Source organism: Gasterosteus aculeatus, chromosome 14 (genome assembly GCF_964276395.1).
Source record: "Gasterosteus aculeatus chromosome 14, fGasAcu3.hap1.1, whole genome shotgun sequence".
Taxonomy (NCBI): domain Eukaryota; kingdom Metazoa; phylum Chordata; class Actinopteri; order Perciformes; family Gasterosteidae; genus Gasterosteus; species Gasterosteus aculeatus.
Window position 1 is genome coordinate 824,728 of NC_135702.1, and position 16,229 is coordinate 840,956.

Here is a 16,229-nt window from a genome sequence, read left to right on the forward strand (position 1 = left end):
GGTCCAACTATAGTCTCCTCCACCATCTAGTGGACCTGTGGTGACCACGGATCCACTAGAGGTCAGCAGAGGTCCACTGGAGATCCATTAGAGGGAAAAGACAACAACACATTGGACACATTTCTAAATGTTGTTGTTATTATTATGAATTAGAAATATTATGTTATATAACATCAGTTCTTCTGGTTCCTCCTCTGGATCAGACCTCTGGGCCTTCTCATCCGATCGAGATGATGATGGAATCTCCATTATCAGTCAGGAACATGAAGAACATCTGACCTCTGATGGGAGCTTCTTTGGGCTCGACTCACAGAAACGATGAATGACTCCATGAAGGGTTGTTTGGTCTAATCCCGATTAGAGTAAAGAGAAGAAGAATTTACTCTGATTATCACTATGTGTGACTTAATAATTCATAACTTTACCCGATGAAAAGTTCCATCCATCCGTTGTCAAACCGCTTATCCTGCACACAGGGTCGGGGGGGCTGGAGTCCATCCCAGCCAACTTCAGGCGATAGACAGGGTACATCCTGGATTGGTCGCCAGCCAATCGCAGGGCGACACAGAGACAAACAACCATTCACACTCACATTCACACATCTACGGGCAATTTAAAGTCCCCAATCACCCTGATCCCCAGAGCATGTCTTTGGACTGTGGGAGGAAGCCGGAGAACCCGGAGAGAACCCACGCAGACACGGGGAGAACATGCAGACTCCACACAGAAAGGCCACTGGAATCGAACCCAGGACCTTCTTGCTGTGAGGCGACGGTGCTGACCACCACGCCACCGTGCCGCCCCTCGATGAAAAGTTATGAATAATATTATATTAATTATTCTGCATAATGAGTTATTTTATTGCACTTTAAACTTTCTCAGAGTAACTTTAATCTCCTCAAATAAATGGACCTGAAGCTCTGGTGAGTCTCAGGGAACCAGTCCCCCGATGTGGTCCAGACCCTGAGACCGCTTCCATATACGTGGACCAGGCCTCGTCCTCATGTGGACCAGATCCCGTCCTGCCTTGTCCCTGCATTAGGATCCGTCCTGGTCCCTGGATGTGGATCCGTCCTGGTCCCTGGATGTGGATCTGTCCTCGTCCCTGGATGTGGATCTGTCCTGGTCCCTGGATGTGGATCCGTCCTGGTCCCTGCATGTGGATCTGTCCTCGTCCCTGGATGTGGATCCGTCCTGGTCCCGCCTCTGCCAGGGGGCGTGTCCCCGCGCGGAGGGCGGAGCCCCGCACCCCCGTTCATTGGACAGGGAGCGCAGGTAGACAACAAGCCGCCCAGCTCGTCCTCCTCGGGACCCGGATCACTCGACTTTATTCCCCTCGTTGCTCCCACATGAACCCGGGTCGGCCCGCGGATCTGGGACCAGCAGACCGGGACCGAAGACCCGCGTTCCGACATGGAGATCGAAAGCATCATGGCCAACAACTCGCTCGTTAAAGCCAGAGAGGGTAAGAGGTCCACTTCCACTCATTCAAATGGCTCCGGGTTCTAGAGGAACCTCCAGATGTTTGTCCAGGGTTCGTGAGGCAGGATGACGGATGAGAAACTGACCTCGGATCAGCTTCATTTAACGTTTAATATCCTCATGCATAAATGAAACACAGGGACGTTTTACGTTGTCTGCTGCGTGGACACACACACACACACTTTGTGTAGTTGCGTTGTGCAGGTGCGCGCAGCTATGCGGTCACAGTACCTGTTCCTGCGCCTATAAATAGCTCCGCGCACTATTGTCTGTGAACGCGGTGAACGAGTCACCCTGTGCGTCCTGTTCCTGCAGGCGGGGGGGGCAAAGGCCGCAGCCTCAAATGGAGAGACATGCTGCGCTTCTCTCACGTGACTCGCTGCGCGGACCTGGGGATAGGTGCGTGCGTGTGCGTGCGTGTGTGACAGACATCCATACGTGCTGTGTGGCGGGCGCACGGGTTCACATGTCCTCTGTCCTCCATCAGCTCGGGAATACCTCCACCTGTGTGTGGAGCAGCCCATCGGGAAGAAGCTGTTCCAGCTGTTCTGCCGGAGCCGCCCGGACCTGCAGAACTACATCTCCCTGCAGGACGCTGTGGTACCGACACGCGCACCATGTACATATATGTGCCATGTGAGGGGGCATCAGGCTTTTAAAACTAAAACATCAATGGAATAACTAAAGATGTCAATTACAAAACCAAACGGTCTAGAATTCTATTTCTGTCTCTGATTTCACAACATGTACTCAAGAAGTTGGCCGTTGACCAACGTTTGTTTGGAGGAAGAAGAACGAAGGCGGAAACCACTTTTAAATAAATGCCCGTGATGCTAAAACGCACATCGTTCTTTTCCAGCGTGAATAAACACAAATGAAACTTTCATTGATGCGTCTGCTGAATGTCTGACCTGTGCACCGCTTCCCCTTCGTCTCCTCCAGGACGCCTTCCAGACCAAGTCGGATGAGGAGAGGAGAGATTTCGGCTTCCGCATCATTCAGAGATTCCTCTGGAGTCAGGTATGACCGCGACGCAGAGAACACGCACACGCAAACACACACACTTCCCGTGCTGATGTCTCGGCCCGTGTCCCCTCAGTCCAATCAGTGCGTGTCCATCGTGCAGCATCACGAGCAGAGCTGCCTCCGGAGTCTGGAGCTCGACCCCTGCATGGACGTCTTCCACGAGTGCACGGAGTGAGTTCTCACGTGCACTCTTTTCTGTGTAAATGTGTGTGTGTGTGTGTGTGTGTGTGTGCACGTACACCAACCTGTCTGTTGTGTCTCAGGAACCTCCACCAATACCTCAGTGGAGAGCCGTTCCTCCAGTACCAGGACAGCATGTTCTTCGACCGCTTCCTACAGTGGAAGATGCTGGAGAGGTCAGTGTGTGTGTGTACACGTGTGTGTGTGTGTGTGTGTGTGTGTGAGAATCTGTGCCACGTAAAAAAACGACATGAAGCGGTGTTTGTCCTGCAGGCAGCCGATCACCAAGCAGACCTTCAGGCAGTACAGACTTCTGGGGAAAGGAGGCTTTGGAGAGGTGAGCTGCTCACATCTAAGTCCAACACTGTGATATGGACCTGTCAATCAGCGGTTAGTCCCGCCCTGAGACCAGAAGACTAGAGACTGAGACCATAAACTCATGTTTACAATGTTTACTGAGAGAATAAATCAAGAGAGAAGTAGAGTCATTTCCTCATAGACGTCTATGGGAGCAGAGGAGTCGCCCCCTGCTGGTCACTACAGAGAAGTAGAGTCATTTCCTCATAGACGTCTATGGGAGCAGAGGAGTCGCCCCCTGCTGGTCACTACAGAGAAGTAGAGTCATTTCCTCATAGACGTCTATGGGAGCAGAGGAGTCGCCCCCTGCTGGTCACTACAGAGAAGTAGAGTCATTTCCTCATAGACGTCTATGGGAGCAGAGGAGTCGCCCCCTGCTGGTCACTACAGAGAAGTAGAGTCATTTCCTCATAGACGTCTATGGGAGCAGAGGAGTCGCCCCCTGCTGGTCACTACACAGGATGCAGCTTTAACACGTGAAGCTTTGACTTCTGTCCCCATCGTAATTATTGGTCCTAAACGTGTCCCCTCTTTGTCCCCCAGGTGTGGGCGTGTCAGGTGAGGGCCACAGGAATGATGTACGCCTGCAAAAAGCTGAATAAGACTCACGTGAAGAAGAGGAAGGGCGAGACCATGGCCCTCAACGAGAAACAGATCCTGGAAAGGCTGAACAGCAGATTTGTGGTGAGATTTCTTCATCATTTCCCTGAAGAACACACTTCCGTTTAATAAGTACAGTGAGTAGTACTGGAGTATTTGATAGTGTTTGTGTTTTAGTACATCTTCAGTAACAAGGATGTTAGACAGGAAGTGAACTCGTATCTTGTGGCTTTTGGGTCTTCACACCTCCACGTGCACCTCCTGCTTCTCCCTCCAGGTGAACCTGGCGTACTCCTACGAGACCAAGCACGCGCTCTGCATGGTTCTGACCATGATGAGCGGCGGCGACCTCAAGTACCACATCCACAGCATCGGCGCCCCGGGTCTGGAGGAGGACCGCGCCCGCTTCTACGCCGCCGAGGTCTGCTGCGGTCTGATCCACCTCCACCAGAACGCCATCTTATACCGGTCAGGATGGGCCACACACAGGACTGCTGGGACAAAGACTGCTGCTAGGACAAAGACTGCTAGGACAAAGACTGCTAGGACAAGTTATGCTTTTAGGACAAAGACTGCTAGGACAAGTACTGCTGCTGGGACAAAGACTGCTAGGACAAGTACTGCTGCTAGAACAAAGATCCCGCTAGGACAAGTTATGCTTTTAGGACAAAGACTGCTAGGACAAGTACTGCTGCTAGGACAAAGATCCCGCTAGGACAAGTTATGCTTTTAGGACAAAGACTGCTTGGACAAGTTATGCTATGTAAGTGCTGCTGGGTAACAAAGTATTGATACTACACAGAACCTAGAAGCGTCCAGTAAATCTGTATATCCTCAGAAGTAGAAGGACTAAAGTACCTCACACTTGTACTGCACTTAATTAAATGTATTTAATGATTTTTATAAATGAGCCTGTTGTGCCCTTTGACCTCCAGGGACCTGAAGCCGGAGAACATTCTGCTGGATGACCTCGGTACGTATATATATATACGTGTCTTTACATTTAGAACATTCCACCGAGCCGGCCTGGGGCTCCGCTATCTTTAGCTCTGATAATCGGTCCAGCTGATCTAACAACAACCGCTTCGGGTCGAGCCAGACGGCCGCGGTGACGGAGGCGGGTGGAGGAAGTAAAATGAAATAAAAAAAGGCCTGCGGGGACCAGGTGTGGTGTCTATTTTAAGAAAGAATTCTCTGCACCTGTTGCTTCATTCCTGGAGATGTAGAAGCGCCTTTTGTTTGCTGTAATAATTATGAATGACAGATCAGGGCTGTCACATGGTCGCTGTGTGTGTGTGTGTGTGTGTGTTCCAAAGGAAAGTACGTCATAATTACTGCAGTTTGGTTTTCCCCTGAAGGACACATCCGCATCTCTGACCTGGGCCTCTCGGTGAGGGTCTCCAGGGGCAGCGCGGTGCGCGGCATGGTGGGCACGCTAGGATACATGGGTAAGAATCTGTGTGTAGTGAGACAAAAACTATTTTTTATGTCTTTGTTTTTTTTATTTCTTAGCTTAAAAACAGGTGAAGAAATATATTTTACCAGTTCATTTGATTTATTGTTTTGTAAAACTAGTTTCTGGAACCTTAACGCGGCCTCGCGTTGAGAGTTGAGACTCACGTCGGCCTCCAGTGGGCGACACGAGTACTACAACAACAAACTCAAAAGGAACCTTCATAACTTCACGCTTCTTCAGGGGATATTAAAAGGAATATCCTGCTTTTACTGCTATTCTTCAAACGTCAACGTAGGAAGGAAAATAATATAGAAAAGGGATCAGGGACCCGTGTAATCCTCCACACGCTTAAGAGGAGTTAGCTGCGTTATTTGGGGAAATAATCGGTTATTATTAAACTCCAAATGGTCTTATTTGTGATTGATCTCCTCTCAGCCCCCGAGGTGATCAGCCGGCGGCCCTACGGGGTGAGCGTGGACTGGTGGGGGCTCGGCTGCCTCCTCTACGAGATGACGGCGGGGCGGCCCCCCCTCCACAAGCAGGGGGAGCACCTCAACCCCCCCGAGATGGAGCGAAGGATCCTGAAGCAGGAGCCGGAGTACGGAGACAAGTTCAGCGCAGAGGTGAAGGACCTCTGCTCCTCGGTGAGTCCGGGGGGGTCAGAGCCGCGGACCGGCTCCTTCTTCAGGGGTTCTGACGCATCTCCTTATTCTTCTGTGGTGAAGCTGCTCATCAAGGACCCTCTGCGGAGGCTGGGCTGCCGGACCTCCGGGGGAGGAGACGTGACGTCGCATCCCTTCTTCAGAGGGGTCAACTTCCGGATGCTGCAGGCCGGACAGGTGGAGCCGCCCTTCAAGCCCGACGTGAGTGGACCCGCGAGGAGGGAGCCCGAGTACGCGGGAAGTGTACTTCCTGTTAGCTGTGTGTACTTCCTGCTTCCTGTGTGTACTACCTACTTGTTTTGTGTACCTAAAGCTTGCTGTGTGTACTTACTGCCCGCTGGGTGTACTTCCTGTGTGTACTTACTGCTTGCTGGGTGTACTTCCTGTATGTACTTAATGGCCGTTGGGTATACTTCCTGTGTGTACTTACTGCCCGCTGGGTGTACTTCCTGTGTGTACTTACTGCTTGCTGGGTGTACTTCCTGTATGTACTTAATGGCCGTTGGGTATACTTCCTGTGTGTACTTACTTGCTGGGTGTACTTCCTGTGTGTACTTACTGCCCGCTGGGTGTACTTCCTGTGTGTACTTACTGCCCGCTGGGTGTACTTCCTGTGTGTACTTACTGCCCGCTGGGTGTACTTCCTGTGTGTACTTACTGCCCGCTGGGTGTACTTCCTGTGTGTACTTACTGCCCGCTGGGTGTACTTCCTGTGTGTACTTACTGCCCGCTGGGTGTACTTCCTGTGTGTACTTACTGCCCGCTGGGTGTACTTCCTGTGTGTACTTACTGCCCGCTGGGTGTACTTCCTGTGTGTACTTACTGCTTGCTGGGTGTACTTCCTGTATGTACTTAATGGCCGTTGGGTATACTTCCTGTGTGTACTTACTTGCTGGGTGTACTTCCTGTGTGTACTTACTGCCCGCTGGGTGTACTTCCTGTGTGTACTTACTGCCCGCTGGGTGTACTTCCTGTGTGTACTTACTGCCCGCTGGGTGTACTTCCTGTGTGTACTTACTGCCCGCTGGGTGTACTTCCTGTGTGTACTTACTGCCCGCTGGGTGTACTTCCTGTGTGTACTTACTGCCCGCTGGGTGTACTTCCCCCTGCAGCCCAGACTAGTGTACTGCAGCGACGTCCAGGACATCGAGGAGTTCTCCTCGGTGAAGGGAGTCATTCTGGACCAGAAGGACCACGACTTCTATGCCAAGTTCAGCACAGGAAGCAACCCGATACCGTGGCAGAGCGAGGTACGGCGTGTCCGAGCGGCGCCATGGCGTCTGTGCAGAGCCCACAAAGCTCACTGTGCCCCCCCCCCCCCCAGATCATCGAGACGGGATGCTTCAGGGAGCTCAATCAGTTCGGTCCAAATGGATCTCGATCTCCGGACCTCGACTGGTCCCTGAACCCAGAGATCCCCAAACGCAGCCTGCTGGACCGACTCTTTGGCAAACAGGTGAAAGTATACAACTGTAGTACAAGTACCACAACCACACTGAGAATACACTCTACTTAATCTACGTGGCAGCTAAATGCCTTTAAAGTAAAAGTAGACGAGTTTAATGTATTCTGATGATGTACCTCTGAGATGTAGTATTTAATGAACGTCAGTGGCTGAATACTTCTTCTCTCACAGCATCATGAGGAAAGCAAACAGGCGTTGGTGACCAACGGAACCACCAAGTACACACTCTGATGGGAGACACGTTTCTTTGTGTTTTTCTATTTTCTACATCAATGATTGGTTTTTGAATTTGTATAAAATGAAGACTAAGTACTTCCTTTTTGATACAAGTAGCACAGAATATCAGCCCCCTTGATGCACTGTTTGAACCCAAGTGGCTCAATAAAGAGTTTTTTATTTTAAATGTGTGTTGTTTCATGAGTTTTCATCCACGTGCGTCATCTGATCCTTTGGGGTCCCGTTGTGAACGTACGGATGCAGGTTGTCACGGTAACGTCCCTCATCGGCCTGTGGCGGGTTTGAGGTTTGCTGCAGCCAGCGTGTCTCGTCTCCTCTTCATGGTCTGTGTGACTCTAAATGGACCATAAGTCACTAAATGAACATCATGCTGTGTTGAAGACTTGAAACTAGAGACTGAGACATAAACTCATGTTTACAACGTTTACTGAGGGAATAAATCAAGAGTCATTTGCAGATTGTAATAAGGTGTTAATTCTTTGTACCGAACGGGAACCATTTCTCAATTTAGTTACTATTCTGGAACAATTTTGGTAACAGATTTATCCTCAATTCTTAAAAGTAATAAACATGTATTAATATTAATACTTTCTCTTACTTCTCAACTTCTGAACATTTAATTTGCTTTAAGTACCAGTCACAAGTTTAAGACTTGTGGTACTGGTACTGTATTGTAATATTTTGGTTTAGTCTCCTTTGACTTCAATACACATTGATAACATTTGTTTAACATAATTATCAAGGCTTTAACTTTAAAATCCACAATTCATGAAAGAGCTCAACTTTGTCCATTTACTATTTATTTATCCAGAAGTAAAAAACTGTAAAATAAAACGAGCAAAAAGAGACGGGGAGACAAATCGGTGGGGGGGGGGGGTTCGTCTCTACAGACACTACGCCTTTAGTTTCATCACCTTTTAACCTTTAACTTCCCGTCTGTGAGACACGAGTTCTCTGAGCCGACGTGGACTGATTTTACATGTGTGTCATTTGATGGTGGGGGGACAGGGGACGGAGGGGGGGGAGACGGGGGGCTCATCCCTCCCACGGGGGGCTGCGTCGTCCGTCCACGTCCGTCTCCACGTGGAACAGCATGTCAGCCAGCGTGTGCTCGATCACGGCGCCCGAGCCCATGTCGCTCATCTGAAGACGACAGCAGCAGCAACGGGAGACGGGAGGGTTAATCGCCTGGCGGCTCACCGGGGGGGGGGGGGGGGGGGGGGGGTATGTTTGTATTTAATATGATATGATTCCTCTCACCGGCTGGTACTTGAGGTCTTTCGGCGCGTGTCTGAAATGAGGCCCAAAGTTGACCGAAACCTGCAGAGAGAAGGGGGGGGGTCAAAGGGGAAAGGGGGGGGGTCAAAGACTCAGGCGAAGAAGCAGAACAGATCCCGACGCGTCGCACTCACCGTGCAGCTCTTGTAGAGGGAGATGGCGGGGAAGTACATCCCCTCGTACAGGTTGTCATAGGCGACGCCCTGACTCACGCCATTTTTAAAGAATATTATCTGAAGAAACAACACAACAGGAAGTTAGGAGCAGCAGACACAGCGGGGGGGTTATGACTGCATCTTCTTCCTGACCCTGCTGGAGCTCATGGACTTCAGGCTCTTCTCCGCTTTGTCCACGTAGTCCTTCTCCTCGAAGTACAGGTAGCTCTTGAACTTGATGAGCGCCTAAAAGAGAAGCGAGTTTCAACGATGACGACAAGTCTACTGTTTATAAAACACTTGATGTCCTCTTCTGTCTACAAGTCCTCCACCTCTGGGACGAGACGGGAAGTCCTCACCTTGTCCTTGTAGGTGTCCGGCAGCGCCTTGGCCGTCTCCGTGGCGTCCGGCAGCTGGATGAAGAAGCCCAGCGTGTCTCCCTGGCCGTAGCCGGAGGAGTAGCTCTTCCCGATCGACTGGTGGAACCGCGTCCCCTTCTTGCTGCGCCACGAGTAGCTGAACTTGTCGTAGCCGAGAGGCGCCTGGAGGTTTCCTGCAACGAAGGGTCGTTCTTATCAACACATCGGCACCCTCACGTAGAGCGATGAGTCACAGCGGCATTCTGTGCAGTGACCAGCAGGGGGCGGCTCCTCTGCTCCCACAGAGCACTAAGCGGGACGCTCATTTGGTGAAGGAGGCGCCCTGCTGGTGAGCAGAGAGAATGCGGCTTTGGTTCCGGGAGGGGCAGCACCCACCGAGCGGCTGAGACCACCCGAGCCTGGCTGCCGTGTCCGGCGGCATCTCCTCCACGGTGACCTCAAAGTACCAGGAGCCCTTGCGGATGCCGTGGGAGGCGCGCACCATGGAGTAACCCTTCTCGCCGGTCACCGTCAGGCGGTCGTCGGAGATCTTCAGCTGCGGCGCTGCAACGCGAGCAAAAGAAACTCCTTATAGATGAATGAGATTCATGACGCTGAGAAAAGGCCTCATGTGGACAGATTCCACCACGGAGCAGTGGACGTCACATCCATCTGTGTCCCCGTCTTGTTGCCGTACCCCGGTCGTGCAGCGCCAGCAGCACGCGCTCGTACAGACACGCCCTGTACAGGTCGCCGGGGATCGGCTTGCCGGCCCAGCAGTCCAGCTCCAGCTTATCGGGGTCCGGGGCGTGCGGATCCGGTTCCGCCAGGATGTAGCGGTACCCGTCTTTGTTAAAGGGGTGCTCTAGTGGGTAGCCGTGAGGGGGGAGGCGCTGGGCCGAGAACAGGGGGTCGCTGAGAGGGAGGAGGGGGGGGGGGTCATGTTAGTTTATATTAAAACGGTGTTCTAAAGAACCGAAACTCTGGAATCACCCTCCTCACTCATACTGTGTGTGTGCGTGTGAGGTTCTCCTACCTTCGGGTTCTCTTGGTGGCTCCGGCTGCAGAACCCTCCTGTTGCTGCTGCTGTTTACGTTTGGCCCCTCGTCCTTTACCGGGGCCAGGAGCCAACGCGCCTTAAAGAACACACGAGTCACGTTAGCCTCACAAACAAAGACACACACACACACACACACACACACACACAATAAAAAGGCAGAAGCAGGAATTAGTGAACGTGGCTGTTTGTTCGGCCTCAGAAACATAAGATTCTTAAACAAGTGCAGTTATTCCACAATATGCAGAATAACCAAAGAACCACGTTGAATCCACAGCTTGAGATATTAACACATTCAAATTAAACATTTAGCTCTTCAGACATTGATCTGAAAGGTGAGTGATTGAAAAACAATCCTGTTTAAGTTTATTTGCTTAAATGAGATTTCTTCTTCTGCTCTTAAGTGAATGTTACGTTAATTCAATTATCACAGGATTTATGTGGTTTGGACGTTATGAATTAAATGATGATGATTACGCTGCTGAGAGGAGGATTATATTAAGAGATTACATTCAAATTTCTGGTAGTAATAAACTGAAATTAGTATATTTTATTATCCTCAGAATGCAGATGACTGATGACTAATAATAATAATAATAACACTGATTTCCTTGCTTCTTGAAATATTTGAGTCCTCCACAGAAAAAAAAGACTTATTTACTCTTGTTAAAGTACAGTAGCCGTGAAATGCTAAGCTACGACGAGGCTAGCTAGTTAGCATCGGATAAAGGAAGCCAACGGCAGCAAGGCAGAGACGAGGGGTCCGTCCACTGGTCACAGGGGGCAAAGCTTGTGGGGAGTGTGGGGGGGCAAACACAAGCAGAGAGCAGACAGGCGGGGGGGGGGGGGGGGGAGAGGGATGAAGTTGCCCTCGAGATGCTTATTGGAAAACCTCAGGGCCAACTTCTATCCGGGGGGGGGGGGGGCAGGGGCAAGACACAAAAACAGATCAGCCCCAGAGGCCAAAAAGCACCGAATATTCACCTGAGAAGGAGGATCCACCTGGAAGAACAACCACAAGACGACCAAGGTCACCACACACGCAGAGACGCACACCCGCAGGTTACGCCCACGTCCTGAAAGCTGCCCTTTAACAACCAGGGCGCTGCATTCGCTCGCCTGGCAGCGCCGTGGGTAACGCGTCGGGGGGGGGGGGGGGCGGCTGCCAGAAGCTTTTTTTAAATTCAGTTTTACCACAATTTACAAACACGCTTTTTACACCTCTGTGTTTTATATTTTAATCAGGATGAAGGATTTCACCCGCTAAGTTATGGGCGCTGCATTGAAAGAGGAAAACTCCCATGATGCCGCGCTGCATGAGATGCACGTCCGTCTCACCGTTCAGGCCTCCGGCCGCGGGCGCAGCGCTGGTCTGCTTCTGTGAGTCGTACGAGGGTCCGATGGTCCCCAGGTCCTACAGGAGAGAAGAAGCCACGACATCATAAACCAACATCCTCCTGCTCCTCTTCCTCCTGCTGCTCCTTCTCCTCCTCCTCCTCCTCCTGCTCCTCCTCCTCCTGCTCCTCCTCCTCCTCGTCGTACCTGGTCCAAAAGGCCGAACTTGGGGTACTCCTCCTCCGGGTCTTTGCTGCCGGGGTCCGGGTGCTCCTTCACCAGGAACACGTCCCGCTCTTTGCTCTGGAAATAAGTAATAAAAGGATGAATATAGTGAGCGAGGGAAAGTCAACTAGTACATTATTCAAGTACTTTAACTTTACGTATTTAGATACTTTATCTCATTTTAAATCACATCAATATAACACCATCACACTGACTGGAGCCTTTAAGGGCACTTTGATGCTAAACTTCAGCGATCTCATTTTGTAGATTATTTCTGTCCCGCAGAGTCGCTTCATTTGCAGCCAAATTATTTTAAGAGATTAAACGTGTTTCACGTGACGGATTCTAACAAACATCTTCTACTGAAAACGGAAGGTCACCATCGCCTTGACGATGTTGTTGGGCCACGTGAGCTTCCCGGGTCTCTGGCGGGTCGTCATGCACTCCCAGTACTTATCAATGAAGGGGATGATGTCCTGCAGGGAGACGAGGGAAATATTTCAATTTAAGTTCATTCTCCTGGTGTTTCAAGCAGCAAGAATAAAAACTGAAATAATGTATTTTAAAGTCACTTTATTAACTTCTAAAGGACAGAACGTCTCAGGAACACGAGAGAAGCATCATTAGATACAATGAATGTGATGCGAGTAGGGAGAGAACATCCATTCTATTGACCATTTAAAAGGAGAATCAGCGTGTTCAACAACAACGTTTAAATATATTATGGCTTTGTTAGGAGGAAAACACTGGTGTCAGTAATCTGTCCTCATGCTGCATGGATCTCTCCTTCATACTGAGGATTACGCTGTACTTCCTTTATTCACGCACACGACCGCCGCTCGTCTCGTGACGGAATATTTCCTGAGACGGAAACTCTCCTTCAGACCCCACCGACCTGAATCAGAGCGCTCTCCGTCTCTGCCCCACCTTGTCTTTGGGGAACATCGTCTTCGGGTGCTCGTCCTGCGTCCTGGACCTCCACGTCAGGTTGGCGAGCGCCGTGAGGCACATCTCCTTCAGGTCTGCACGGAACAAAGACCATCAAACACAGCGCGGGAGACGGAGGACGGCGCGTGAAGGCCGCTTCCACCTACTGGCTTGTTTCCGGAGGAAGTAGGTGTTGCCGCTGTGGTGGCACACGTTGCAGTGGAACACGTAGTTGGTCATGAAGGGCAGACAGGTCCTGTGGGGGAGAACAACAGCTGTTCAATCAATGTCATAATAAAAACAGGCGGGATGTCAAATGGTGCTCAGCTACATATCAGCAATACATTTCACCTGCTGAGGTTTGGATTATTCAAACTAAATCTGGCTGAAGGAGAATTACATCTACATACAGATCACGTTTGTTTGTCATATCTGTACATACAAAGAGGATTATTATGGGCTTTATAGGCAATAAAAATAGTTCATAAAAATGGTAAAAAAAACAGAATCAACCCCTTTCTCGTCCTCCCAGTAGGTTTATTTGGCAAAGAAGACGACGGACCGAAGGGATTATTTTTACCATAAAGTGTTATGATTAACTGGTAAGTGTTAAAATGCTGATGATTTGTGTGGATGTCGACAGTGCCGCGTGTGCCACGTACGCCGTGTCGATGGCGAACGTGTCGGCGGTGAACCACTTCATGCACAGCGCACACTGCAGCTCCACGTCGCCCAGCTGCCGCCCGCTCTCCTCGTCCCCGGAGCCCGTCAGAGCGTCGGCGGCCTCCGACCCCTCGCCGGCGGCTTCCTTGGGACGGAAAACAGCATTTACAGGACGGGCGTCAGCATGGAGGAGGAGGAGGAGGAGGAGGTGGTGATGAAGAGGAAATAAACGCGCGTTACCATTCCCTCTTTGCCGCCGGGTGACTCCGTGTCCACGCTGGCGGGAAGTTCTCTGAACGCAGCATCACTGACGAGCAAAGGAGAGATCAGTGAATCAACTCATCTGAGATGGAACTTCATGGGTTTAGACTCTCAGCAGTTTATGGAGCTCTGCACGTTTAAGTGATGAACACAGGAATATAATAAGACGAATATTCTATATATCCCACACACACACACACACACACACACACACACACACACACACACACACACACACACTATTGTGAAATGGGCCATTCTGCATGTGGACATTTGTACTTGCAGGACGCGTAGCAGAGTATTTCTGCAATGAGGTATTATCCATCCCGCACGCCGGACAAACACCGTGTTTTGGACTCGACCTGCATCCACGGGGACCTGCGAGGACCGACAGGTCCACACGCCGCCCGGCAGGCGGGGACAATACGCGGATGTTCGCGCCTCACAAAGGGTCGAGGTTCTCTACGGCGCGCTAACGTTAGCTAGCCGGTTTGCTAACTTCATTGTCAATGTGAATGAGTCTCTTAATGCTGCGTGTCGTCAGAAGCAGAAAGACGATGAAACACGGGTCCCAGGACCGGCACATACCCGTCCCCGGTGTCCGGTTCCGTTGTGGCTGCACTGGCCGCGTCTGCTTCCGACGCCATGTTTTCAAACCGAAGGAAAAAGCGTCCGCGCATCAACTTCCGGGTTGCGGGAGCGGCTCCGCCCACAGCGCCGCCGCCGGCCAACGGGCGAACTGCACCCTGTGGCCGCCATAAAGGGTTTATTAAAATATTCTAATTATCCTGTCCAGTTAATTAGAAATGATCTTAAGAACCACTAACACACTTCAAAATAATATGCTGCATTTCTTTCTTCCCAATACATTCATTCAGATTCATTCAGTTCAAAGGATGTTAGAATAAATATGGAATGATTCATGTAACAGGATGCTTTAGGTTGGTGGAAATTTGGGTGGAAATTATAGAATACAATAACACTGTATCCAATCTGGAGACATAGAACATGTGAAGATTTAGATTTTAATATTCAGCAAACAAATCAAGCTGTTGGATAGAATAAAAATCGGCTTAATATATGTATATTTATAAGGACTTTATAATAATGGAATAGTAATGTTATCAGTCTAAGGACAGACGTGATGCTTTTACAAACATTTATTCAGCTCTGAATCAGAAACTTGAAGAAAATCCTCTCACGTAGGAACAGAATAGAATATTTGTCATGAATTCAAGTAATGAATTTCCTCTTGATAAGTGCTTAACATTTTGCATTCCCACTCGATTCTCAACAGCCAATCAGCTCCAGCGTTACTAGATGTGTATGAATGTTTAAGTAATATACGTATCAACGCTCCTGCTCATCAGATGTTTGATTGTCTCCTTCGACCTCCACATTTCCATGAGCTGTTGACAAAGTAAAGAGCGATGTACAACATAAAGAGGGGCTTTGTGTTGTGAGACCACCCGGCACGCTCTGAAAGTCAAACATCGTTTAAAAGTCTTCTTTTTTTGGGGGGGTCAGGAAGAGACGAAAAGCACAAAAGTCAGAGTGTGCCAGAAGACGTCCCACAAAGAGCCGTGGAATGCTGAGGGCACCCCCGGGTGCTGCCATAAAGGCCTTTAGGGCGTCGTTAGAGGGGGTGATGGTGGCGTCTCCTCCTCCTCTTTCCTCCTGATGGAGGACACACATCTGTAGAGCCGGGACACCAAGTTATGAACATTATTTACCATCTGACCACTGGTTTGATCTTTCATAATAACCGTCTTTCTTCTGCTTAAAGAAAAGGGACAAAACAACAGGGAACAAAACGACGTCACTTTCTTCTACGTCCAGATCCAGTAAAGAATGTGAGAAAAACCTCCCGCTGTCTTCCCTCCTCATGAGAGTCCTCATCACGCTGCATCCTGACACCAGGCCGCAGTTCACTGGTCCTCTCGTCGACTTCTGTTACAAGATCCTTCTTGTACACACACACACACACACACACACCACACACACACACACACACACACCCTCTTGTGCCGCGGACACAAAGCTCCAGGTCGGAGAAGGTCAAACCCTACCGGGGACATCTGCTAATTGTCCTGATGGGCCGGCCTCTCTCGTCCTTTCAGGACCAGCAGCTCCGTAGGAGTCTGTGGATGGCAGCTGCCATCTTCAGGAGTCCTCACCCCCCCCCCATGTCCCCCCCCATGTCCCTCCCCGTCTCCCTCCGGAGGAGCATCAGAGTTAATGGAGCTGTCCATTAACCCCGGAGGAGGGAATTAATACTTTCACTCAGAAACTCAAAGTGTTTCTATTGTGGTTCTTCTTCAGTTATCTAATCAATATATTAACTCAACCAGTGATGGTCCACCTGTTGGAGATACATTTATCCTTCTTCTCATCTTCTGTCTTCCTCTTCTTCTTCTGCTCGTCTCGTCCTCTGCTGCTATTCTCCTTCCCTCCAACTGATTTACTTGATCGAATTCTGATCTTTGGCTAAACTACTGATGAGG

General features: G+C 50.1%; 2 protein-coding genes across 5 annotated transcripts; one reads left to right on the plus strand and one right to left on the minus strand.

The window, feature by feature from the left end:
* The first annotated feature begins 1,219 nt into the window (after positions 1-1,219).
* Positions 1,220-7,631, plus strand: grk5 (G protein-coupled receptor kinase 5). The gene is made up of 16 exons (XM_078088684.1): positions 1,220-1,465; positions 1,798-1,881; positions 1,970-2,082; positions 2,425-2,502; positions 2,582-2,679; positions 2,772-2,864; positions 2,962-3,025; positions 3,589-3,729; positions 3,923-4,113; positions 4,581-4,618; positions 5,004-5,093; positions 5,537-5,745; positions 5,827-5,964; positions 6,876-7,013; positions 7,088-7,219; positions 7,400-7,631. The coding sequence occupies exons 1-16, from the start codon at positions 1,414-1,416 to the stop codon at positions 7,457-7,459; spliced, it is 1,719 nt and encodes a 572-aa protein (XP_077944810.1). The 5' UTR covers positions 1,220-1,413; the 3' UTR covers positions 7,460-7,631.
* ash2l (ash2 like, histone lysine methyltransferase complex subunit) lies at positions 7,335-14,466 on the minus strand. Of its 4 annotated transcripts, XR_013452603.1 has the most exons (18): positions 14,314-14,466; positions 13,705-13,771; positions 13,464-13,609; positions 12,969-13,057; positions 12,802-12,896; positions 12,255-12,350; positions 11,857-11,952; positions 11,653-11,728; positions 11,299-11,316; positions 10,294-10,393; positions 9,955-10,172; positions 9,654-9,821; positions 9,258-9,451; positions 9,052-9,144; positions 8,878-8,976; positions 8,726-8,785; positions 8,380-8,608; positions 7,335-7,800 (listed from the first exon to the last, which is right to left on the minus strand). XR_013452603.1 is itself a non-coding variant. In XM_078088682.1 (17 exons), the coding sequence occupies exons 1-17, from the start codon at positions 14,403-14,405 to the stop codon at positions 8,501-8,503; spliced, it is 1,815 nt and encodes a 604-aa protein (XP_077944808.1). In that variant the 5' UTR covers positions 14,406-14,466; the 3' UTR covers positions 8,249-8,500. The 4 variants fall into 4 exon arrangements, 2 of the variants coding, with proteins under 2 accessions (XP_077944808.1, XP_077944809.1); XR_013452604.1 differs by lacking the exon at positions 11,299-11,316; XM_078088682.1 differs by lacking the exon at positions 7,335-7,800 and having other exon boundaries at positions 8,249-8,608.
* Positions 14,467-16,229: the final 1,763 nt, after the last annotated feature.